This window comes from Cryphonectria parasitica (genome assembly GCF_011745365.1).
Source record: "Cryphonectria parasitica EP155 unplaced genomic scaffold M406scaffold_8, whole genome shotgun sequence".
Lineage (NCBI taxonomy): Eukaryota > Fungi > Ascomycota > Sordariomycetes > Diaporthales > Cryphonectriaceae > Cryphonectria > Cryphonectria parasitica.
In genome coordinates, this window is record NW_024468916.1 from 686,382 (window position 1) to 711,072 (window position 24,691).

At 53.2% G+C, this 24,691-nt stretch overlaps 9 protein-coding genes across 9 annotated transcripts; 5 read left to right on the top strand and 4 right to left on the bottom strand.

The window, feature by feature from the left end:
- Positions 1-918: 918 nt before the first annotated feature.
- M406DRAFT_294911 (enolase C-terminal domain-like protein) lies at positions 919-2,732 on the bottom strand (the record flags this gene model as incomplete). Its single annotated transcript, XM_040919162.1, has 1 exon — positions 919-2,732. One exon carries the CDS (start codon positions 2,730-2,732, stop codon positions 1,368-1,370), a length of 1,365 nt encoding a protein of 454 aa, XP_040772336.1. The 3' UTR covers positions 919-1,367.
- Positions 2,733-3,682: 950 nt separating this feature from the next.
- On the bottom strand, positions 3,683-5,641 carry M406DRAFT_74319 (uncharacterized protein; the record flags this gene model as incomplete). Its single annotated transcript, XM_040925728.1, has 3 exons — positions 3,683-4,446; positions 4,676-5,478; positions 5,631-5,641. The coding sequence occupies 3 exons, from the start codon at positions 5,639-5,641 to the stop codon at positions 3,683-3,685; spliced, it is 1,578 nt and encodes a 525-aa protein (XP_040772337.1).
- Positions 5,642-6,285: 644 nt separating this feature from the next.
- Positions 6,286-7,454, top strand: M406DRAFT_323833 (uncharacterized protein). Its single transcript, XM_040919820.1, has one exon. It carries the CDS (start codon positions 6,801-6,803, stop codon positions 7,146-7,148), a length of 348 nt encoding a protein of 115 aa, XP_040772338.1. The 5' UTR covers positions 6,286-6,800; the 3' UTR covers positions 7,149-7,454.
- Positions 7,455-8,022: 568 nt separating this feature from the next.
- M406DRAFT_323834 (cytidine deaminase-like protein) lies at positions 8,023-8,685 on the bottom strand. The gene has a single exon (XM_040919821.1). The coding sequence runs from the start codon at positions 8,623-8,625 to the stop codon at positions 8,125-8,127; it is 501 nt and encodes a 166-aa protein (XP_040772339.1). The 5' UTR covers positions 8,626-8,685; the 3' UTR covers positions 8,023-8,124.
- Positions 8,686-8,995: 310 nt separating this feature from the next.
- Positions 8,996-10,177, top strand: M406DRAFT_281316 (DnaJ-domain-containing protein; the record flags this gene model as incomplete). The annotated part of the gene is made up of 2 exons (XM_040918436.1): positions 8,996-9,131; positions 9,199-10,177. The coding sequence occupies 2 exons, from the start codon at positions 8,996-8,998 to the stop codon at positions 10,017-10,019; spliced, it is 957 nt and encodes a 318-aa protein (XP_040772340.1). The 3' UTR covers positions 10,020-10,177.
- Positions 10,178-13,553: 3,376 nt separating this feature from the next.
- M406DRAFT_357705 (uncharacterized protein) lies at positions 13,554-14,812 on the top strand. Its single transcript, XM_040923753.1, has 2 exons — positions 13,554-14,227; positions 14,295-14,812. Exons 1-2 carry the CDS (start codon positions 13,712-13,714, stop codon positions 14,745-14,747), a joined length of 969 nt encoding a protein of 322 aa, XP_040772341.1. The 5' UTR covers positions 13,554-13,711; the 3' UTR covers positions 14,748-14,812.
- A 195-nt stretch (positions 14,813-15,007) lies between these two features.
- Positions 15,008-16,125, top strand: M406DRAFT_74323 (uncharacterized protein; the record flags this gene model as incomplete). Its single annotated transcript, XM_040925729.1, has 3 exons — positions 15,008-15,047; positions 15,155-15,733; positions 15,815-16,125. The coding sequence occupies 3 exons, from the start codon at positions 15,008-15,010 to the stop codon at positions 16,123-16,125; spliced, it is 930 nt and encodes a 309-aa protein (XP_040772342.1).
- Positions 16,126-16,278: 153 nt separating this feature from the next.
- Positions 16,279-19,821, bottom strand: CAX (cation transporter activity protein; the record flags this gene model as incomplete). The annotated part of the gene is made up of 5 exons (XM_040926469.1): positions 16,279-16,974; positions 17,051-17,701; positions 17,765-17,976; positions 18,728-18,794; positions 19,780-19,821. 5 exons carry the CDS (start codon positions 19,819-19,821, stop codon positions 16,669-16,671), a joined length of 1,278 nt encoding a protein of 425 aa, XP_040772343.1. The 3' UTR covers positions 16,279-16,668.
- Positions 19,822-20,029: 208 nt separating this feature from the next.
- On the top strand, positions 20,030-21,027 carry M406DRAFT_294922 (uncharacterized protein; the record flags this gene model as incomplete). Its single annotated transcript, XM_040919163.1, has 2 exons — positions 20,030-20,460; positions 20,519-21,027. The coding sequence occupies exons 1-2, from the start codon at positions 20,289-20,291 to the stop codon at positions 21,025-21,027; spliced, it is 681 nt and encodes a 226-aa protein (XP_040772344.1). The 5' UTR covers positions 20,030-20,288.
- Between the last annotated feature and the right edge of the window lie 3,664 nt (positions 21,028-24,691).

Genomic DNA, 24,691 nt, shown 5'->3' on the forward strand with positions numbered 1-24,691 from the left:
CGCTATCGCATGAGATCCCGAGCATTACCCACACTGTGGAACATATCGGGTCCTTGATATCACTCCCTAAATTATCACATATCGAGCAAGGTTCCACTAGGCAGCTAACGTTGTCGAAGAGGGTGTGAGGCTTCAAGTCTGAGTCTATCCTAACTCTACTCCTCGTACAGCGTACTACACAGAAATTGTACAAAGGACTTCTCTGATTTCACATCGAGAATCGTTGGTCACACCTTGATCCCATCCGTTCAGGTAATACTGCATCACCACTCAAGACCCTTTCCTTTTGGTGTTACTCAAGCTGCCAACTTTTTTTATTACTTCTGCCTCGTTGTCCTACTGTCAAACCTGGCAAACAAACAAGTGTCGCTGAATAGCTAGGTGCAGGCATCATCGCCAAGCAACCTTTTGGGGAGTGATTGAACTTTCGGTCTCCTGGTTTCGACATTATGCCATGGACTTTGATACAAGACTCATGCAAGACAAGATCATATGTCCGTCGAGGGCTAGCAGTATTGCTCCGCGCCTTCATCTCGATTCTCAGTAGTTGGAGTAGGTTCGAACTGCCTGTATCTCCAGATGATACACGGCAAACGTCGGATGTGTCAAGACTGAGGACGGCTGAGGAAGGAAGGAAGCGGCAAATTATGGCAATGAAAACATTAGAACGACAACTATTAATCATAGACTATTTTTTAAACCGGAAATGAATGCTGATATGAGTCAGTCCCTCCCGACGACAATGAAGAATACGATGAATTAGTCGGAGAATTGCACCACATGTCGTGCGATAGCCAGGGTTACTCCTTTCGTACGAGATATACATATAGCCTACAAGAATGACATGGATGGGCCCAGAGTCGATCAAGTATCAATAGACAACCACACTCTGCTTTCCCCTGATCGAACTTAGAGGGTGGACGTCGTAAACCAGACTGTATTTGTTCTCGTTCTCATCGTAAAAATCTATCAGGAATAGCCTTGGACTATACGAGATGCCATCGTTGCCTCGCGGAACGGCGAACTTGCCACCGAACCTCCCGTTTTCGATAGATAAACAGACAAACTCCCGGGCGTCTCGTAGACGGGTCCCCTTTGAGGGATACCGTCGTCGATGTACGCACCAGGGGCGTGTCACTAGAGCTCCACCGCGTATCACAAGCAATCTTGTCTGACTACATCCTCGGCAGAGCGCCAAAGACAGTGAGTGACAGGATGCCATCGATCCTCCCGTGGACGAACAATACCACCACCTCCTTTTCGCAAAACTCAAGATCCGAGTCAACTCCACACTCCCCTATTCTCGGCGCGGCCCTGATCCCATTGCATCAAGCCCCGCCTGTGTGTCCAAGCGGGTGGGAAAGTCTCTAGATCTTCTCGCCATCGAGGATGGGCTTCGCCTCCTCACTCTTCCACCAGCTCACGCCCTCCTCTCCAGGGAAGGTGAACTTGTCCATGCTGTCCGGCTTCATCTCGACACTGTAGCCTGGCTCGACCGGCGTCTGGTAGTAGCCATCCTTGATGACACTCGGGTGCAAGAAGTGCTCGTGCAGGTGATCGACGTATTCTAGGACTGACAGCTTGCCACTGACCACGACGTAGTCAATGGTGCTCAGGTGCTGCGTGTACTCGGGCAGGCCCACACCTCCCGAGTGCGGCACGATAGGCACGCCATACTTCTTGGCCATGAGCAGCACGGCAAGCACCTCGTTGACACCGCCCATGCGGCACGCGTCGATCTGGCAGACATCGATGGCGCCGCTCATGAGGAGCTGCTTGAAGACGACGCGGTTCTGGCACATCTCACCGGTGGCGACGCCGATGCCGTACGGCTTGAGGGCGTCGCGGACGGCCTTGTGGCCCAGGATGTCGTCGGGCGACGTGGGCTCCTCGATGAACCACGGTTTGAACTCCTTCAGCTTCTCCATGTAGGAGATGGCCTCAGGGACGGACCACACCTGGTTGGCGTCGACCATCAGAACGTTGCCCTTATCGTAGCCGATGATCTCGCGCGCGATGGACAGCCGGTGCCGGTCCTGCTCCACACTGCCGCCCACCTTGAGCTTGAAGTGCTTATAGCCCTTGGCCAGCGTCTCGCGGAGGAGAGCCTTCATCTTGTCCTCGCCATAGCCCAGCCACCCGGCTGAGGTGGTATAAGCTGGTACAGCTCTCGAGTTCTCTGCGTCCTTGATCCGCGCGGCCTTGCCGCCTTCGTTCTCCTTCAGCAATGCAATCGCCTCCTCGGGCGTGATCGCATCAGTGATGTACCTGAAGTCGATACACGCCACAAACTCCTCGGGCGACATCTCTGCCACGATCCGCCAGACGGGCTTACCCAGGACCTTGGCCCAGAGATCCCACACGGCGTTGACCACAGCACCCAGAGCGAGGTGGATGACACCCTTCTCAGGACCAATCCAGCGCAGCTGGCTGTCGTTGACGAGATGCCGCCACGTTTTGCCCCAATTGGTGCCGACGAGGTCGGACAGCTTCCTGCCCTTGATGCGGTCCGCGACATGGTTGATGGCGGCGCAGACGATGTCGTTGCCACGACCGATGGTGAAGGTCATGCCATGGCCCGTGAAGTTTGGGTCAGAGGTCGATAGGATGCAGTAGGCTGAGGAGTAGTCGCCGGCAGCGTTCATAGCATCACTGCCGGTCTTGTCAAGAGAGGTCGGGAAACGGACATCTCTGGTGGTCCAGCCCGTGATGGTGATGTCTGTAGACGCCATGTTGCCAGCCAGCCAGGTATGTTCTAAGTTTTTTTAGTTTTTTTTTAGAGGAGGGAGGGGAGAAGGATATGATGTGTGAAGGACAGAGGGGCGGAGGAGAGGATGGAGAGAAGGAGGGCGAGAGAAAGAAAGAGACGATGACGGTATTTACAAGGCTAAGAGAGGCAATTAATATCTACTTGAGACCGAGGATAAAGTGCTCTTATACGAAGGGAAAATTGTCACGCTACCGGCCTTCTATCACCCGTTTCACCTAACACGATAGGCTGACATTTTTGCCGCCATATTGCTGCGAACGCCAGACCTGGACTCGACTTACCACCCGAAGAAGGCATCGTCGCCAAGGGTGACAGACTGGGGAGTCGCAGCTGCGGAGGAGGGGTAATGGTGGGGGTTCCCTGCCTAGATATAGCGCGCTCTAATTGGTGGAAAATCTCTTGGCGGACAAATGTACTCACGATCCACCCTGGCGCCTTCTGTCAACTCGGGTCGAATTCATGATCATGAGATGTGGTGAAGGTTTTCCCTTGTTTCTTCTAGAACATGATCTTCCCCCATCCATACCGTCCATCCATCCATTCCACCGGGTCAACGGCAGTCGGCCTGTTCCCTGCTGCTAGTATTATGCAGAGCCAGCTGGTTACAGTCGCCGCCGGCTGGCATCAACGTTCTTTATTCAATTGCTTCCCATGAGCTGAGATTGTAACGGAATCGTATGCTTAGATGATTCATCTGTTGAGTATTCGTACAGTGCTTGAGTGATAAAAGTACAGGAGGTATTATGAATACGCTCCAAAAAAAAAAATCCAAACCCCCCCCCCCCGCCATGAGCCCTCAACGCCAAACGCTGACAATGCATAGGTATCTCAAAACAATTCCCTGTCCCAAGATGTTAACCAGATAGTCCACCAACGCCTCGAGTGATATGCCAATTCCTCCTTCGTCCCAGTTCATATCTTGATACTTTCCAGCTTGCGAATCACTCTCTCTCCGAACTCAAGCTGGAGCCGGGCATCATAGTTCGTCTGACGGTCATCAATCCCATCGAACCCATCGAAGCCAAAATCACCAGACAGACAGCTCGTCACCGCCGCCATATAGACATCGCCGACGTCCGCCGCCAGGTTCATCAGCCCTTCCTGGCTGAGCAGCCGCGTCTGCGCATCCCTCACGTCTTCCACTCGGATGCCTTGCGCAGCGTTCATGCCCAAGATGACATCGACGGGCTTCCACATGCCTATTTCATACAGCACTACGCCGAGGCTGTATATGTCATGGATCTTGGTGAAGCCTTGCGGCCCATCGCGCGGTACATTGAACTGCGTGGCGGGATGGCGGTACAAGTCGTGGTGTGTGGCTGGTCTCTCCGACGCCTCCTCGTTCGAGTTCGCAGGGCGCGCGTAGTCAAACCCAGCAAGATATGGCCCTGCCGAGGTACTGAAGGGGAACATGATGTTCTCGCTCCGCAGCCCCTTGTGGGTCCAGCTCGTCGCGTGAAGGTACCAGATCGACGTGGCCACCGCCCGAGCCATCTGTAGCCTGGACGTCAGGGACGGCTTTTGGCGCCGCGAGCTGATCATATCAGACAGGCGGGGTGGCAGGTACGCGCCTTCTCCCCGAAAGGCGAAGCCGAATCGACGTTCCTCTGGTTCGTACAAGTATCCCAAACAGTCTGGAACCCGGAAGCCGTCGGGCTTCTGCTCGTCCCTGAGAACTGTTGCAAGCTTAGCTATACGATCTTCAAGATAGGAAGGCGGCTTCCCTTGATAGTTGACCGGCTGGTCTGCCACGGTGTGTGTCAGCTTAACCATCTCCTTGACGAATATGGGGCATCTGGCCCAGGACCGAGATCCTCCAGACAACGCCCCCGCAGCTTCGTGCAGAAAAAAAAAAAATTTCTCCCAGGTCACCCTTAGGCAGAAATCGAGAGGGACAGGACGTACAGTATCTCCATTCTACCCACACGGGAATATCCTCATAGATGCCCCATGCTCCAGAAGGCGAGCCTTCGAGGTTATCTTCCCCCATAATCAGCAGTTTTGTGCTATCAAGACGTATCGGGCGTGGAGGCCTGTGCGTGTCTCCCAGGTGAGACTTGATGAGGGCCTCGTCAGAAGCATCGTCCGCTCCCTCCATGGCGATATTGAAAGCCTTGAAGCGCGTGAGTCGTAACAGTCGTTGTTCATGGGCCGGCATAATCTTGTATTTGGTCGTTGCCTTCAATGAAGCCATCAGGTCGACCAGTTGCTCGAACTTGTCGCTTGCCTGCAGGATCGATGTGAAAGAATCCTGCTGCATCTGCAGATGATTATCCTGTTGACGCCTGTCAAAGAAGTACACCATGTTCTCGTTCAGAGCGCTCAGTTTCGCCAATAGCAGCTCGAACTCGACCCTGTCGAAGGAGGCCCATCTTAATCGCCGAGGGAAGGCTCGCGTCTTTTTGACAAAAGACATTGCTTTGCGCTGGAGCGTAAGATTGGACCGTATAGAGGCAGCCTCAGACCCCTCATCCGCGCTCCCATAGTCGCTGTCGATACCTGACCGGTCCAGCTCGACCTCGTAAGACCCGCTCAGCTTGACAAGCTCGAGCAGCACCAGCCTGACGTCCTGGAGCGAACCGTTGACCTTTTGCTTATTGAGCCGAAGCCCAGAGCTCATTGCTCTCTCATCCTCGGAGAGATTGGCCAGGACTGCCCAGTCTACAAGCTTGTCTCGTTCTATTCGGAGTCGGACCTGGAGATATCGACTATTTTGCGGCATGTCAGAGGCCTCTAACAGCAGTTGGTAGACTGCATTCTCTCGGTCAGTAATGAGGCGTGCAGGATCTTGGCGCTATGCGGCGCGATAAATGCACTCCTTGGGATATATCATCTCGATTGGATCCTCAGGGGTACTCACCTTTGACGCATATTGCGAAGAGCTCGAAGCTCAAAGATGTGGCGTCCATTTCCAATCATAGTCCTATCGTGTCGAGCGGTACATCCCAGACGGCATCAATTTTCGAGAAGCGTATCAATACTGTAGTGGAGTCAAATTTGTGGCAAAATTCCTCAGAAAAGGCCAGGAGGATCACATCGGATTGAAATGGAAAGGTTATAAGTCATATAGATCCATTCATTTTACCTTTGTTACGTGAGGAACTTGTTCAAAAGGATATGCATGTCATCTTCAGTCAGCCCGCCCTCAGCCCTACCCACAAGCATGTACTACAGTAATCCTGTTTCCAGTCGGTCGAGTTCCCTGGCCGCGACCCGCTGTCTGCCTTGATACACGGTCGAACATGCTGCGACCGTGAAAGACATGTGGGCAGGTCGCCTGTCTCTAGACCGCGAGTTCGCCAAATCTGCAGAGCGAAGTCTTGCTCGGATCGTACAGTACACTTTCATCGCCTGTCCCGGGGGACGTCAGCAGTGTAGGCATCCCATTGGCGTTCGCTTAGTAGACTAATTGTGGGCGTGGTCGGTGCTGAGAACCTTAGTAACCAACAATTCCCTCCCCGAGAAACGTACGGCATCTTCTGATCGACAAATTCATTCTGTAAATTAAGCACCTTTTCAACTTCCCCATCCGCCTTCATTCAAGTGCGGGCTAAAGCATCGTTCCTTCAATGAGAGTACCAACCCAACCCTAACCCACAGCAACGTTCTAGAAGGTGTGAGAGCGAGAGAGAAGTCCATGAACGAAACGATATTTAGAAGATTGGCGGCCCATCTCACCTCAGCTCGCTGAGCCGCGCTGCAAGGAACTTTACATGTAGACTTACCTCAGCTCATCATTTCTCAACATTGAGACCCTACGTTTCGAATGTGAAATTCCCTCGGACTACTGTGCCTCTCTCTGCGCTCTGCTCGCACATACTTACCCGCTGCGCCCACTCTACTTTCTTGGCGTTACACCTCTCTCAAACCGTTGAGGCCCAGGAAAAGCATCCAGGGGGCCACCGATTTTCAGCAGTTTTTATCCGCAAATCAGGCACCCCCAAAAAGGGTAGAGAAGGGGGGGGGGGAGCGGGCAAAATAAAAGAGGAAAGTTACACGAGACGTCGTCTCAAAAGCGAGCAAAGGCGCCATGTCACCCATAGGCACTCTTGCCCTCGCCATCACCTTCGGCACCCACCTCGTTGGCGGCTTCACGCGCCTGACCCACGGCCGCTACACCCCGTCCTTTTACGCCTACCAGCTCGACCGCGCGCCCAATGACGCATCCCCGTGGTTCGTTCCCTACATCGACCTCGTCTTCTGCGCGATGATGGTGGCGGGTCCTGGCACGCGGATGCTGGGCTTGTCTCTGTCTGCGTTGACGCAGTTCTTTGGTATCTTCAAACGTGTGCGCGAGGACAAGGAGGCTGCGGTGGATCTGGCGCTCGTGTGCTGTGCGATTGTAGCCACGCTGGACTGTCTGTTCGCGGGGTCGTGACGTGGGAGGTGTGTTTTGCGTTGCGGACTGAAACGGATTGCGCATGCGATGTGCGTCATGATGCCCTCAATTTCAGCCACATACGTGGTGCGACGGGAGCGGATTGAGGGCAAGGGACCTCAGAAAGGGAAGACCAACAGCAGATGCATTTTTGGGATCTAGTCCTCTTTCAAAGCATCCTTTGCTGAAGATCGAATTCGCTAGTAGAGGCTGAGGCCGTTACGTCCCGAGCTGACTTAAGTACCATGGCCAAAATTATATATAGACAGGGCACGGCTGTCATTCTACACATCAATCCTCTTTGCTAAGATGTATTTCTCGAGTATATGCCATCCGTCTCTCCGTATCTATCACGCAAGGAGATGATATAGAATTTGCGCCCGCGAACCACCGAGCTCGTTCTCAACTCTGGACAATGCAAATGATTCTAAGAGGCTGGATGAAGCCCTGCCTTATCCGCAGACTTCATCGCATCATTGTCCATTGACCTGCTTTCATAATTTTCCTCAGGAAGAGCCAGGGAGAGAGCTGAAATCAAGCCTGTGGGTGCTCCCTGGGTGCATAATCGTCGGATCGATCGAAGAGCCGTCCCCAAGTCTCTGCTGCTCTCAAAGCAAATGGGCCTGACAGATCAGCGCCTGAAGCAGCGATTCGTCTTGAGTCCCTCAACATCGACTTGTTCGATTCTCGGTCAGTGACTGCACATGATTTTCTCGGCAACAACGGCAATGCTGTAAGGCTTGATTGGGAGGGACGAGACTTTCGTTCCGGCTCCGCCCTTGTTTTCGACTTGCTGCCTCGATGAGAGTCCCGCTTGGAATCCGAGTAAACGCAGAAGTTCTCCGGGGTAAAGCTAGCCGCAAGGTGTCTCAGCAGGCTGAGACATATATCGAATGCCTTGTTGACGCTGTACCATAACGTAGTCCGAGTACAGTTGCGCTCAAGCACGGAGTGCTTATGCGTGTAGCAAACCTGCCTATGACACATGCCCGGCCTTCGCAACTTTCAAAATCGCCTCCTCCATTCCGGCAACATGCTGGAACCGCACGCCTGCCCGTTCAAGGGCCTCGCGGCCCGTATTCTCCTGTACAAACTCCTTGGGCTCCATAACGCCCACATAGACCACGTTAATAACACCGGCGAGCCGCAGGATCCTCTCCGCGCAGGGGAGATTGCCGCTCAGCCGTTTCGAGCAGGGCTCCACCGTCGTGTAGAGGGCCAGATTCCTTGGTAGGACGTCTTTCAGCTGTTCCTCGGGGACGCCGTGCTGTTGCGAGAGTTTTATGAGGCAGCATTGCTCCGCGTGCGTGTTGCCCTCGAGCTCGAGAGTGTAGCCATCTGCCAGTATCGTGTTGGTGGACTGGTCTACCAACACTGCGCCGACACAGAAATTTGTGGGCTTCGGAGGGGATTTTTTGGCTAGACTGAGGGCGTATTGCATATAAGCATGATGATCATTGGCTTTGATGTCTGCCATATTGTCATGTCAAGAAGGAGTACGGAGTTGAGGTGTTCAATATCTGGCAAGTATGAGTAAGGTAAGGACTTTAAATCGAAATGAAGTGACGTTGTCAGAGAGCTGCCCCCACAGTGGAAGCTGCCGCTAAGGGCCAGCACACTGAAGGGGCGTTACTGAGGTACAGTAGCTAAATTTATGGCCTGGAACACACTGCCTGTCCAGCGTGTGACCCCACCTCCACAGCAGCTGTACCTAGAGCTTGACGCGTCTAGGCCTGGCCAAACGTCGCGTCTCCAACTTTGACTTCAACACAAGCGCCGTCCCCAACGTTACCCTTCACTCACATTTATTTCTTGCCCTAAAGAGTTCAAGAACAACATCATACATTATGTCTGACATCGAGGAGAATCTGGATCCCGAGCCGCCGGTCATCGATCCCTATGAGGTCCTTGGACTGGAGCGCGATGCGTCCCCCGATCAGGTCAAGTCTGCCTACCGCAAAGCGGCGCTGAAGCACCACCCAGGTACGTCCACTTAGTGGCTTTGTATATTTCGGTGTGAACTGGATATTCCTAACTTTTGACGGCACAGACAAGGTCCCCGAGTCGCAAAAGGCAGAGGCACATAGCACTTTCCAGCGCATCGCCCTCGCCAACGCGATCCTATCAGACCCGCTGCGGCGCAAACGCTACGACACAACCGGCTCCACCTCAGAAGCCATCCTCGACGCCGACGGCTTTAACTGGACCGAGTACTACCGCGAGGCGTACGCAGACTCCATCAATGCTGACGCCATCAACAAGTTCGCCCAGAAGTACAAGGGCAGCGACGAGGAGAAGGACGACGTCCTTGTCGCGTACGAGAAGTTCAAGGGGAACATGGACATGCTGTACGAGACCGTCATGCTCAGCAACGTGCTGGAGGACGACGAGCGGTTCCGCGAGATCATTGACAAGGCCATCGAGACCGGTGACGTCAAGGCGTTCAAGGCTTACACCAAGGAGAGCACGGTGTCGAAGGAGGCACGGAAGCGTGCGGCCAGAGACGAAGGACTCGAGGCAGAGGAGTATGCGAAGGAGCTGGGCGTACATGACAAGCTCTTTGGGAGCAAGAAAGGTGCCGGCTCCAAGGGAAAGGGCAAGGGCAAGGCGAAGGGAAAGGATAGTTCCGAGGACGCGCTCGCGGCGCTCATCAGGAGCAGGCAGAAAGAGCGTGGCGATGCGTTCCTGGATTCACTGACGGAGAAGTACGGTGTGACTGCGAGCTCGGCAAAGAAGGGCAGGAAGAAGCACGTTGAGGAGGAGGAGGAGCCGGACGAGGAAGCCTTCCAAGCCGCTGCTGCCAGGCTCGGCAGGAAAAAGAAGGCCAGCGAGGACCCCGCGCCCAAGGCGAGTAAGAAGACACGGCGTTGAAGTTCTTGCGTGGTCTGCTTCCTGTTTGCATTTTACAGCATGGCGTTGGGGTCTCGTCACGGAAAGGGCAAAGAGTCAATGGAATTGAATAATAGTCAGAGTTAATATGTTGCTGACGAGGTACTTATCTGATGTTGCCAACCTACGGTTACTCTGGGTACTCAAGGGAAGAGTGATAACGAAGTGAGTGAGGCATTCTCAATGCCTGATATCCTATGCGCCAAAGGTGTACTCTGCCCAAGACTGTTTACAACTGAGCCGCTTAAATCCTGTTATACAATGCAGTATCAGTAAGACTGAAGTTAACTTACAACAGCATGTTCTGCATCACCTCAACCCCATGCAAAAAGTACCAGGGGCCTAAACATAAGTTGTCAGAGTCTCAAGGCTTAGACTTCAACCCTCTGAGCTCTCAGGTTCAGCAAAGGACTGTTGTGATTAGCACTCATGAAGGTGAGAGTCTTGCCCTCACAGCCAGAGATAAAGGATCGAATAGTTGGAACCATCTTTACAACTAAGATAAATGATCTCATTGCGAGCCACTTGTCTGACACTGCTTCTGGCGATGCATTTCAATATTTTCACACTTCACCGGATTCTCTGATGGTACGCTTCTCGAACCTCTTGGAACGGCTTGTAAATAGTGTATTGTATATGTGAGTGTTTCCTTCATGCATGCTGGCCGGCCACGTAGCTGGGTTTCCAAAGTAAATCAAGGTGTACAACATCTGCCATCATACATGTAGTTAGGCAGCCACACAGCCACGCTGATGATTGCAGCGCCCGTGGCTTTGCCTGGAAAAGTGTAGAAAGACGACAGTTCCTGCAAATCATTTGCTCGTATGGACGCCAAAGGTGTGTCACCCCACTGCAACCTTACTTCCCCCGCAGCTTGCCTGAAGCTGACCGCACACTCGAAAAGCATTGCCATTCCTGCCTCACGAAGGTGGCTCTATGCATATACACTTGTTCATTGTTGATGATACAACCTTGTTGACGTCTTTTTGAAATATGCCCCTGCTCCCCAATTACCAGGCACTAAGTACAAGTTCGTCTTCTCATGCTATTCTCTAGGCGTAAGGGCCGTGTGCCAGTTCCCCCTCCCCAGCTCAAGCCGGCACGCAAGCTGCTAGGAAAATCACGACCGCCTCTGTTCACTGCGTCCGATGAGGCGGAGAGCGAGCATGCTGTGACCCATGGTCACCCAGCTGCTCCCGTGAACCCTCATGGTAGCTTTGTCACTTCGAGGGAGAAGCTGCGGGCCGCATCCAGCGAGCTCGACAAGAATCAGGACGAGGCCGGGATATCGTCTCTGGAGCACTCAAGCCATGTGCTGGCGAACGGAGAGCCATCGGGCCCAAGGGACTCTGACTACCAAGGCCTCAACGACCCAGGCAAGTTGGTCGCCGGGATGCTAGACATCAAGAAAGAATTACAATCATAGAAACTGATCCCGGGGTGCATTCACTCAGTGCAAGCAGCTTTATCTCCTCAGCAGGCGTCTTCGCCACCGTCCTCGCGCGTATCTGGGGCTATAGTTCCGAGCCCAACCAAGCCACCACCACGGCCCTCAGTGATTCCTGACGACCCCCTCCCAACCCTACGGATCAACTTCAGAGACGAGGCTCTCACAGAGGACGGCTACTTTAACCTCCTCTCACGGTATTACGTCTTCCGCTTCGAACCAACTGTGAAGTACAAGGTCAATGGAGGCAAGATCAAGACGACCTGGGCTGAGTGCACACGCTGGCGCCTGCCCGAAAATGATCATGCTACTACCCTCAGCCAGGTTCGGCTTCTGAACCAGCAGGATAGAGATCCCAGGACAGGGAAGTGGCCCACTATCATGAAGAAGCAGTCATCGCTCAATTTCAACGCCCAGATACAGATTGCGAAAACACATGAAGATCTCTCGTCAGAGATCCGCGATGATCGTTTTCATATCGTGCTTGACCAGATTGATTGGGTAGAGAGGCGTCGTGTTAGTAGAAACAGCAAAATCAAGCAGCTGATCTTGGATAGTAAGAGAGAGGAAGAAGACTATAGGTCTATCACCGCATACTTCAAATCATGCCCACGTCCAGAACATGCTCCAAGCGAGCTGTATTTTCAGCTGCAGCGTGAAGGAGTCGAGAGGCAGGCTCGCAAAGACAGCAACCGGGAGGACTGGAAGCAGCCTGTCTATCGGCAATATTCTTTCGGCCAGCTGGTCTACCACCCTCCGCAGGCTCAGAAGGCTCAGCAGGGACCATTGCAACCCACCTTTTCGCTACCTCAGAGTAGCTCCTCAGGGCCACATAGCAGTGTCAATGCAGATTCCTCTGATGGAAGCACCGGATGCAGTACTCTGGAAACGCCTCGCATACAATCCACAGATCCTAGCTCGTGGGGCGGTGGTTTGTCCTCAGATCGAATTCCCAAAGACCGTCCTATCTCTAAATCTAACAATCGCGAAAACCGTTGTTTGGGTACGGTCGACGATGGTATCGAGTCAATTGCAAGCATTGCGGACTCGATTAGTTCAACGGATTCAAGCGGAGAAAGAGCCGTCGGACCGGTTAGCATCGAATATCTCGCGGCAAAGTTCACCGGGAGTGACTCGGAGCTCCTGGAATTATATACGGAGGTTTGCCAGAAGCTATCTCAGGCTCAGTTTGTCGCTTATAATCGTCGTTTGCTGAAGACATTCTACCTGGAGATTTCTTGCGAGGAGCATACCCCTTCACAAAAAGAGTCTGTAGCTTTTCTGAAGTCTAAGGGAAGACGGGCTGCTATCTCTTTGGGCATCTTCGAGAGAGTCATTCCTGACAAGGAGGTCGCTCCATCAGTTAAAGAGCGTACAGAAGAGCTCGCGAAACTGAATGAGCACTTGAGGACTCTTGATGCCGCAGGCAAGTCAGCTACCTTTGCCCTTGGTGTCTGAAACTACTAACTGGAGAAGATGTGAATATAGAGGGAAATGACGACTCTGATGCTGAGGATGATGAGAAAGCGAGACTTGACAGTCTTCATGCTACATGGGAGTACTTTGTGTGGAGCCGAGCCTTCGCACAGTATAAGCAGCGACTTCGCCAATTCATTCGTCCCGAGCTTGCAAGGAGACGTGGATCAGCCAACTATCAAATCGCAAATCACGACCAAGAGAGCAGCCAAGAACATACGGATATGTCGGAAGCAGTGAAATCTAAGAATGCCCCCAATTCAGACGGGAAGCGGTGGCTAAATGACGATCAAGAAGTGCAAGGGCAGCAAAGTCCCGCTGAAAAAAGCTTAGTCGAAAGCAGTATGGGCGACGACGTCCCACGAGATCTACCCACAGAGCATGCCCAACAACCGTCTTCCTCTCACGCCCACAGTGACGATATTCATGAGGCTCATGGAAACGATCCATTCGTGACTTGGCTTGCGAAATGGCTGAATGACAAACTGTGGCCACCCCGAAGGGGCTCTCAAAGAATATGGTACCTATGCGTAAGTACTTCCCAGCACGAGTACTTGTGAATATGGACAATAGATGACTCACACAGCACGATCGTAATGTCTAGGGGTGTGGTCAACATGCCTATATCGATGTCAGGGAACTGCAGACCGGAGGCGTGGAAAGTGAGCGGCAAAACATAACCAGAAGCGCTGCCGCAATCAGAAGACAAACCCAATCACCGCAAAATACTGAATCTTCTGGCGGGGGGCCAATGTTGACACCACCTGCGGCTCACCTATCCCCCAGTTCCTCCACATTCACATCACATCCGAACGCAGCTCCTCCAGGGATCACATCATGCACGACCTCTGATACTGGATTGATAAACTTAACCTCCTCTGCCTCTTCCAGAAATCCACAATCGGAGCCACTTTATCTGCTGGTATGTATCAATGGGAGGGCATACAAAACCTTGGCAGAGCTTCGTCATCTCGATGTCTACAATTGCTGGAACGACGAGCTACTCATGAGAGGGATTCTCGAGCAGTATGAGCAAGCGAGCAAGGAACGCCATTTGACAATAGCTATGCTCATCTCGATACTGCCAGCCAGTTTCATTAAATGCCTTCGAGCTACGTGGGAAAACATACCGATCTCCATTCGGAACCCGCATTTCAGCCTGAACTCGTCATTGGCGTTGTCGATATCGGAGTGGTGGAGTACATTAGTGCCTCATATCAGTATATGGGCGCCGCTATATATCATAGACACCGCTGACTTTGTTGAAGTAAGTTTTGTCCTGAACGCTTCCCTGCTGCTAGTATGCCACCGCGTTTGCTAACTAACTTTGGCAGTTTGAACTTGTCCCCCATCCTGAGGGCAAAGATGCGTTTCCGGACTACTTCACATCCGGCTGCTGGCCTCCGCCAGACAACAGGCAGTACCGCTACAACCCAGTTCCCATGAAGTGTGCAAAGACGATCAACCTGTGGCATATGCGCCAGCCAGGTCCCCACACGGAGTTCTACTGGCACAATACCGTGCCGAAGAAACTGGACGGTCCGCTTCACCGGCCACCGGGAACCTTAGAGAATGTCGTGGGCTACGGGGTGCGTATCAACGAGAGGCTAAATGATGTGTTGATTCTCTGGTGGTCTTTGGTTCTCATTCTACTCACTGGCCTATTCATATTCGTGTACTCCAAGTGCACAGGCGATAATTCCTCAGCATTCGGATTGGGTGCGTACCTGGTGGCGGCACTCACAATTTACGTACAGCTGCAGTATGCTTGGTGGAAGAGGATATGAGGTAGATATTGCGAGATGAAAGTTGATATGTGAGCAAGTAAAAATGAAAGACGATGATTCTCCTGCCTCTTAAATGTGTAGAACGGTAGGGTAAGGGTTAGGGTAAAAATGCTTCTCGTCGCTCCTTCTGCTCCGTCCTCGGCACCGTTGCCAAGTAACTTCCTGACCGGAGTGACAAACTGAAAGTGAACTGAAAGAGGAGTAAAAAGACACATTCATCCTGTCTCATACCCGACATTCTTGTACAAGCAGCAGACAAGATGGCGCCCGATCTCTCATCCCAGAACATCTGCTTCATCGGTATGTAAAAAAGGCCCACCAGCTAGATTGAGCAACAACCCCATCTCCCGCTCTTCCTCTCTTTTTTCTTCTTCTCCAGATATATACACAGGCTAACATCGTATTAGGAGGAGGCAACATGGCGGCAGCCATCATCTCAGGCCTGGTCGCCACATCCTTCTCGTCCTCCAAGTCCCAGATCCACGTCTCAGAGCCCTGGGACGTGAACCGCAACAAGATGGCCGCCCTCGGCGTCCGCACCACCTCCTCCAACGCCGAGGCCGCCACGGGCGCCAACATCCTCATCCTGGCCGTGAAGCCACAGGTCGCCAAGGAAGTGTGCCAGGAGCTCGCGGGCGTGTGGTCCGGCGCATCCTCAGCGGACAAGGGCGCCGAGGAGCCGCAGGCCAAGAGGGCCAAGGTCGAGGGCGAGGGCGAGCTGCCCCTGGTCGTGAGCATCGCGGCTGGCATCACGGCCGAGAGCCTGCGCAAGTGGTGCACCACCTCGGACGGCCGGACGCCTCCCGTGGTCAGGGTGATGCCCAACACGCCTGCGCTGCTGGGCGAGGGCGCCTCGGGCCTCTTTGCCGGGGCCGAGGTCAGCTCTGAGCAAAAGGACCAGGTCACGGCGCTGTTGGGCAGTGTGAGCAAGACGACTGAGTGGGTCGAGAAGGAGGAGTTGTTGGATGTCGTCACGGGTCTGTCTGGTATGTGTGGCCCCCTCTTACCCTCTCGGCACTTTTTTTTTTGTTTATTGCAACCACTTGAAAACTGAACAATGAACGTAGGCTCCGGCCCCGCCTATTTTTTCGCCATGGTAGAGCACCTCATCACCGCCGCAACCAAGCTCGGTCTGTCAGAAGAACAGGCCACCCGCCTGGCCAAGCAGACGTGTCTCGGCGCAGGCAAGATGCTCGTCGAGGCAGATGCCGAGACTACACCGTCGCAACTGCGCAGGAACGTCACGAGTCCCAAGGGCACGACCGAGGCGGCGCTCAAGAGTTTTGAGGCGTCAGGGTTCGAGGCGATCGTGGACAAGGCTGTGAAGGCTGCTACGGACAGGGGGGAGGAGCTCGGCAGAACGCTGGGGGAGATGTGAGCAGTCGGGTGATGAGAGGATGTGAAAAGGTTGAAATGACTCCGTATCTTGACTTGGACGAGGTCGTGTGCTTCGTCCAGCCTAATATCTTGGGTGTGGAGCAAAAATGGTACAAAGAGGAAAAGGAGCGGCTAGTCAGATTGCGCATCCGGTCAGGAGTCATTGAGATTGACAGCATTCAACGAATAAATACAGAAGACTCGTATTGATACCAAGGCCCCAAAGCGCCTGAGCTGTGATGGTACAGAAACTTACTCACCAAAGTCCCCTAAATTTTGTATAATACAACAAGACTACAATCGCGCCCAAGAATTTTGATGCGCAAGGCTGTCCCTTCTTTTGCTATTCCGCCGAGAAACCCACTCAACCCTTCCACAACAACTAAAAAGCACAAAAATCCCTGTTAAGGAGGTTAGGGGTGCAGAGACGGCGTTTGAAAGTTGAACCTGCTCTGTTGTTGCCGGTGCTTCCTGCACGAAGGTATCGGTTCCGATCAATGTCATTGGACGTAGAATCGCAAACTCTGAGCTCTGGTTAAGAGATCTAGCGCAGCCTCAAGAGCGAGAGGAGCGGGTTTGCCACATCACGATCGAGCGCGTCGCTAGGAGTAGCATAAAACGCGAGAGCGATGATGATATAGAGACCGAACAGCATTGCTCCCTCCAGGTAGTTCGATCTGCCGTCCTGAACCACGTACGTGACGACCAGTACGGAGATGAAGAAGGCGACAGTCTCGAAGGTCTCGAACTGGAAGTCCATCTCTTTGCCCATCGCCCAGCCCAAAAGCACGAGGAAGGGTGTGACGAGCAGAGCGATCTGGATGCTGGATCCGACTGCGACTCCCATAGCCTATAATTATTGTACATCAGCTTGAGCCTCTCGCGTAAAGGTTACTTAGTGCATGCCGAGAAGGGAAGTAACTCACGAGGTCCATCTTGTCCCTGATGGCAACGACACAGGCCGTTACATGTTCCGCCGCGTTACCCACGATGGGGATCAAAATCAACCCAATGAAGTTCTTGCTAATCTTCCCAGTAGCGACAATATCGTCAATGCTGTCCACAAGGTAGTCCGCGCAGAAGGAGATGACAACTGTCACGCCGATGAGGACCGCGGCGGCAGACCACGCGCTTATGGAAGCCTCCTCTGGCTCTTCGCCTTCCTGAGCGTCCGAACCCTGCGGCGCCTCGGGATTGAACAGGTTCTTATGTGTCCGGAGCTGGAAGTAGAGATAGAGCACGTAGAGGAGGAGCAAGATAATGGCTGTCCCACGCGAGAGGATGAGGATGCTCTCGGTCGCAGCGTCTGGGTTCTTTCCTTTCTCAATGACCATGGCGAGGGTGGCGGGGATCACCATAGATGCTGCCGACAGCGCCATCAAGGAGCAGGCGGTCTGCGCCGTGCCAGATGCAAATTGCTGTTCTGATCCAGAGCCACTGCCATCTCTCATGTTGTTGCAGACACCTCCCAGGAAGAAGCACATGCCCATGACGAGAAGCAGATTGGACAGAATCGAACCCAACATAGACGACTTCACGACTTCAATCTGGTCGTTCTGGAGAGCAATGATGCTCACCTATCCCCCAAATATGTCAGCACGTCACGCCACAAATAGCGGCCGGATGGCGTCGTCACTTACAATCAGCTCGACGGCATTGCCAAAGGTGGCATTGAGCAGACCGCCAAGGGTCTCACCAAGCCTGACTGAGATTTCTTCGGTCGCGAAGGAGAGAATGGAGGCGAGAGGAATGATGGCAAAGAAGTTGAGAGTAAAGACAGCCGTGGAGCCCCACTCCAGAGCACCGGCGATCAGACCGAGCGGCACAAAGACGAGGAGGAAGTTCACATAATCTGATGAGTGATGAGCGCGTGCAATAACTTGGGGAGGAAGTCCGGCTCATGCGGGCAAGGCCTCACACACAAGGCGGACATGAGATAACATACTGCTGAGGAGAGTAACCTTGAAGACGTTGAAGCAGTGCACCGGCCATCTGATGAATGGGTTTGGATGGTCGAGGCCGGGGGTCTTCTTCGGGTTAAGGAAGACCTGCCGCCAGAAGACCTTACGGCTGTCGTTGTCGGCGCCGGCGCCGTTCGCTAGAAGAGGTGAACCCTCATGGGCGGTATGGGATGCGCCCTCGCCGGAATTGGGGTTGCCATTAGGCCTGAAGCCAGGTATAGGGTTGGTGCCCATTTTCTTGATCGTTCTTTTGAAGGGGACGGTGACTGTGTTGCGACAAGCCGCATGGCTATTTGATTAGCGCTCCTGCTTGAGTCTCGACCACTTAAGCACCGGATAGCTCGAGATGGAGCTGACGGCTGCCGGGCCTGGGCGAGGGACGGGGAGCTGAGCTGGACGCCGTAGATGAGGAAGATAATGAGGCAGCGAGGTTGGGCATGAACTCAAATATGGTCGGTGGGTAGATAGTGGTGGCATGGGGTAAATGGAAGAGAGTGGAGGAGAATGATGGGGCGATTAAGAGGAGAAAAGATAGTGAGTGTGCTTGGCCTGTGAAACAAGCACAATGCGTAGTGTGGGAGGCTGTGCAGAATGAAGGAGGATGCCGTGTGGGCGGTCTGGTTTGGTTAGATTGCTACTCACCATAAACCATATTCACAGGCAGACCAACTCTTCTCGGGTCGTCGCTGCAGTGGTGGAGGCAGATTGGCTAGGTCCAGGTGGATTTTGATGCCAAGGCTCTACGACGACTGGGCAGAGGCAGTACCAAGTCTCGGCAGGCGTTCCTAGGTCCGGCGCAAGAATCGCAGGTGATCAACTTGGTATTGTGAGGAGAAATACCAGAAGCAACCAAGTGCTGAAAATATGCCGTGAGCGACACAGAGACGTTATACCTAAAACGTGGATGCTAGCTCTGGCGATTGTCCCTTTCTTGCAGCGAATGGGTGAGCGGGTACAGATTTCTAAGTTGTCGATGACGGCCTTGCTGGGCTTAGCCCGCTGGGGCTGTGGCTGGAACCAGGCGGGTGGAACTATGCGGTCGAGTTCGGAGATTTCTGGTGTTGCTCAAGGGTCCTGGAAGATCCCGAGCAATGACGACAAGATTATCAGAGCTGTGTTGCGTGTACGAAAGAGATGAGCTTCGCTGATGAGTGGATTTGCTTGCTCACGAGGGCTGGCAGCAAAATTTATCGAGAACGTGGTGGAAGGTGGCTGTGATTGCTTGGATGTGGATTATGTGTGGGTGGTACTGGACGATGATGTCGAGAAAAGGACGGAGAGAGGGAAAAGAGAAGTAGGACCGAGCTCACCTTGAAGCTATCAAGTCCCGGAATAATTGTACACGCACAACAAAAGGGAAAGCTTCAGCTAACCCCTGCCCTACAATGACAGCTCACCTACGTATCCGTCCTGCAGAACTGATACCGCAAGTTGAGAGGTAGATAGACAGTTGGCGGACGAAGTCCTTCCACGTCACCGTGCCTCAAGCTTAAATACAGACACCAATGGAGAAGGGAAACAAAGTAGAGGAGGGACGAGGACGAGGAGCAAGAAGAGGAAGAAGATGTCTCGATGTTCGATGGGAAATGTACGATCTTTTACAACAATGCGTGTTTTAACAACCAGGAAGCACGCGTGGCTCGCCAAACGCTACGTCAGATTGGCCAATGGATAGAATCAGGATACTATGACACTTGAGAGTAAATGAATAGGTAGGTCATTAAACTTTTGGCCATCTCCACATTTCCACCTGCAATCTTGCACTTGGCACGGTGGGCGGCCTCCCCTGCTCTAAGAAAAGCAGTCGGGGTGGGTCGGTCGTGCCTGTCAGCAACTTATCGTACCTGCTGACTTATCGATAAAGCACTTCACGTCATGTCAGACGAAAGACGGTAGAGTTCCTGAGACGGGTCTCGCCGTGCAGCACTCTTCGACAAAAACAACAACAACCACTAAACTGACATAACCTTGGGACAGGTCTGAGTTGAGCCGCCGCAACCTATGGACGCCACAAACGACGACAACCACGACTCCCCGGTGTCATGAACTGGGCCACGGCGTCCACCACGCCCTGCATGACATTTGGCTGGGTGCCGGACGGAGATATATTTTCTCCCAAGCACACGATGCGGCATGTTGCCTGAGACAACACACGACCTCTCATCTTTGACGCGGTTCTGCTGAACCGGGCAGTCCTGAAAAGATGGCCACAAAGACGAGCAGGCCGCTGCCCGGGAGGCGCGAGGACATCGAGCACAGAGACGGTCTCCCATTTTACCCTCAGTACTGTTTTAGGCTCTCTCCGACCATCAACACCTACTGCCATCTTCGAGCCCACGACATTGATGCCCTCACGATTCATTCAGGATTTCGAGGTATGTATTCGACACATGGCCTCTCTGCAAGCGATCATAACGCTCATATATCATACAGGGCAGAATGTCTTCTTCCATCTCAACCACCCAGTCCAATGGGTCCGCATCGCAGGCATGGTTGTCGCTATCGATGAATATGTTGGACGCCGAATCTATACCGTCGACGACAGCAGTGGCGTGTGTATCGAGTGCACAGTCAACACTCCCAAGCCTGACGCTATCGGCAAGCTTGATACTGAATCTACTCGGCCCGAGCAACCGAGGAATTCTAAGACTACGAGCACGATTACAACTACGACTACGACCACCACTGACACAATACCCAAGGTCACGGTCCCAGCAGATGTCGACGTCGGTACGATTGTCGACATCAAGGGTGGTCTGGCGCTATACAGGGGTTACAAGCAGGTCAAGGCGCTCAAGGTGACCATCCTACGCTCAACGGAGCAGGAAGTGGCTTTCTGGGAGAAGATCAAGCAGTTCCGGGAAAACGTACTGGAAACGCCATGGAAGCTCACCGAAAAGGAGGTCAGAAAATGTCGCAAGGACGAGGAGAGGCGGAGATAGGCCGGCGTATCTCTCTCTGGAGCGCGTTGAACAGCAACAGTGGTCCCCTGGTCCAATGCGCCATCAACACTGAGAGACTGGGACACGTCAATGTCACCCCAATACCCAAGGATGCAACGAAGAAGGCCACTCGAGCAACGCCACAAAGCCAACTGAAGAAGAAACAAGAATAGGAAGACCACTCGCAGACCAGCCGAGCACCTCATACCCTCGTGTAAGGTACGCATCCGCTGCTGAGATTCGGCGCAGCTCTGTTCTGATCCATGCACGAGGACGAGCTGGCTCCCCCCAGAGACTACTGTGCCAGAGGCACGTAGGTTGCCCATGGACATCATTCTTTCTCCTTTTGTCAACTCAAAGAACATTACCAGCGTGAAAGCAGTCGAGAGTCGCCGCTGCCTTTGCTCAACGCGGCACGACTAAAAGCGCCACTTGGGGTTTCACCCACTTATGAATGGACATCCGTCGCCTTTTGAACTACAACTCCTTATTTGGGATGTCTGGGTTGCGATTTGGATCCGGTCAAGGCTGGACTGCATGTACTTTGGTTAAACTGGGATGGCTCTTGGGAGCGGTCGCAACGCTGGAGATGTGATCTGCCAGCTTACCGCCTCATACATTGAAGACCTGTCATCATGAACATGAAGGTCACCGGCGACTTTACTTCTGGGCTAGTAGACGCTGCCTCACTGGACAGGTCTGTGCGCCACCATGTGACGGCACTCACTCAGCCGTTGCAGTTCCGAAGGGAGCAGTCGAGAAGGAGTGCTGGCCGTTCTGGAAACACGGGAGTTCCCCCTTCCTCCCCGTCCCCTTCCCCCGGGGAGTTGTTCAAGAACACAGAGTGCATTCCCTTAAGAGATTGAACAACGACCTTCCCGCTCGGGCTACCCGATGTCGTACGTATAAATACACCCCCGGTCACGCGAAGGATTGGGTAAGCAAATAGGGCGCCTCGCATGTGTACCCACCGCGCACGACTTCCCGGATGACTTCTGCATACCACGCAATATTGGAGGTTCTGGCGTGCACGAAACCTTCTCTTACTTCCCCATTCTGGTCGTATCCCGATCCTCTGTGTTTGACACGGAATCCTGCCTTTGTGGAGGCCGTGCTGTTCAAGTAGGACACATGAACTTTGGTATCGGGCCGGCCGTGATTAGAAACATCAGCAGTGGTTGGTCTGGCCGAGAGAAGGAACGGGAATAAATAGCATCGGTTGGCTTCTCTCGTGTTACACAATCGCAGCAGGTGGCTGTCGTAAAAGGTTAGGGTTGTTGACGGTAAGCGGGAGAGTGAACAACCTGCATGAGAGAAAGAGAGCTCTCTCATCACCGGCTGCGTGACCAGGAAGCCCGCAGTGCGTGATACCCATCGACGGCCAGGTTGCATACTGATGAGAAAAGGGGAGGGCTCCAGACTTACCTCTACGGAATGTTCCGTACACGAAGGTCCACGTATGGCGAGTGCGAAGGGGATCTGAGTGTGAGTGGCAACCGATAGAGCATGGGGGGCCTCGGGTGGCGCTGCTAATGAATTGGGGCTGTTCCGGCATGTCTCAGCCGGGGCGGACACCCAGCAGCTCTTGATCTGGGTCTCCGGGTGCTTGTGTTGGCTTATACGACATAACCACGTGGATTGCTCGTGTCTTTTTTGCCGTCATGTTGCAGTGGTCCAGTTAGAAACGTGCCCAGTTGTGCTGTGGGAACCCGGCATTGCACGTCAAGCCTTTTCCTGCTTCTCCTTCCTTTGCTTTTCCCACTTTTCCCTCCCTCGCTACCGTCCGGTCACTCACTGCGTATCTGAATTACCTCTTCTGTTTTCAGGTGGTGCTCCCAGAGAGCAAAGAATCCAAGCCCATCCATGAACGTGGTCAGACCTTTTAAAGAAGATGATGCATTTCTGACAAAGCAATACGAACAGTGGCAAATAGTTCCCGCTTATGCGGAACGGTAACAGGGTTAAGCGATGCGAACGAGATGTAGACGGAGGTGCGACTGGTTTGCAGGCTAGAAGACGTATAGAGCTTCTAGAAAAGTGATGTATCAGGAACAATTTCCACCGGCCAGCGAATGCGGCTTGATGCAGGGGGAAGGTCAGCGACATGTGGTGGCACCTGTGTTCAGGGTTGCTACCATAGTTATTAGATAATAATAATCAGAATCTGTCCGTCCTATTCCTTCCCGTGTCCTGTCTGAGGAGATTTAAACGTGACTTTGCAACAAGTCTTGGGCTGGAGGTGGCACAGCTGAAAATGGGTGGTCTGTCCCTTTGTGTAAGCTTGTGGCAGATAGACAATTTTAGGTAAGAAGTTGTGGGTAAGAAAAGGGTGGTACAGCAGTGAAGACAGAGAGACAGCGAGTGCCAAGTGGATTACGGAGGATTCAATTACAACCGTAAAAGGAGGTGTGATGAGTGGCCAAAGAAAAGACAGTGTCCATGTGTCCATGTGTCCGTGTCTGTCTGTGCCTGTGTCTGTGTCATCGTCATCATCCACTGGTCACCGCAGGAGGGAGTGGGTGTGACACATGATATGGTGGGTTGGATGCTACAGAGACACGTGTCGAGCAGGTTGGGGAAGCTGCAGGAAGCAAGCACCGGCGATATGAACCTTAGAGGAGGAGCAGGTAAGTTTTTCAGAGAGTCATGTTGCAGGCGGCAGCAACGATAGATTCTGATCTCGAAAGTTCACTGAACATGCACGAGGGAGAGGAAGAAGCACAGAGAAAAGACAGAGGAGACAGAAGAGAGCTGTAGAGTAGAGGGAGGGTGTTGAAGACGTGGTCAAGAAAATAAAGGAGAGAATCACAACAGCCGACTAATTTATCAGGACCTGTGTATCTCTGATGACTACGGTATCCTCTTACGATGTGACCCATCACAAGTTGTAATCAATGACTACTAGCATACACACACACACACACACACACACACACACACACACACACACACACACACACACACACACACACACACATCTCTGAGGCAAGCCACAACCGAGGTGGAAGTGTGGAAATCTGAGAGAAGATAGGTGAAAGGAGGGAGAGAGAGGCATAGAAGAGAGAAAGAGGGTGACGGGAAGGATTAGTCGAAGCTGGGATTTGCGCCCATGGACCTCCGCTGCAATCCACTGATTGACCCTGAGTGCCCTGCTAGTTCCGTGCCGCCTCCTCCACATCTGGGCACCCTCCGCTGCTCTGGTGACACCCCCCCCCCTCCTGTCTGATCCCATCTGCAACCTCCCTCTCCTACCCAATCACCTCTACCTTGACTCGTAACCCTCAAGGCCTGTCTGGTGCTGTGGGGGGGCAGCGCTGCAATCTGGGCTTTGATGTTGCTTCTTCATCTTGTGTACTGTGGTGCAGGGCCGGTCTGGTCTCTTGGCCGGATGGTTTTGGGTAAAGGCAAAGTGGGTGTAGAGGGATGGATGGAAAAAGGGAGAGAAGAGGGGTGCATTTCTAGTGATAATGAACTGGTGATGGCCCACCCCTTCACACCTGCGCCGAGGCCAAGGGAAGATGTCAATTCAATGAAGCATTGATCAGCACAGCGAACCCCAGCGAATGACCCTAACCATACAGCATTTGGGGGCCTTACCCGGGAGATGGGGGGAAGGAGGGAAGGGGCAAGAGGGGGTGGGAAGGTGGAGGGGTTCGATAGATTG

Coding starts and splice junctions, on each gene's coding strand:
- M406DRAFT_323833 (XM_040919820.1), top strand. CDS start 6,801: ATGTCACCCATAGGCACTCTTGCCCTCGCCATCACCTTCGGCACCCAC.
- M406DRAFT_323834 (XM_040919821.1), bottom strand. CDS start 8,625: ATGGCAGACATCAAAGCCAATGATCATCATGCTTATATGCAATACGCC.
- M406DRAFT_357705 (XM_040923753.1), top strand. CDS start 13,712: ATGTTGACACCACCTGCGGCTCACCTATCCCCCAGTTCCTCCACATTC. Junction 14,228..14,294: donor ACACCGCTGACTTTGTTGAA/GTAAGTTTTGTC, acceptor TAACTTTGGCAG/TTTGAACTTGTCCCCCATCC.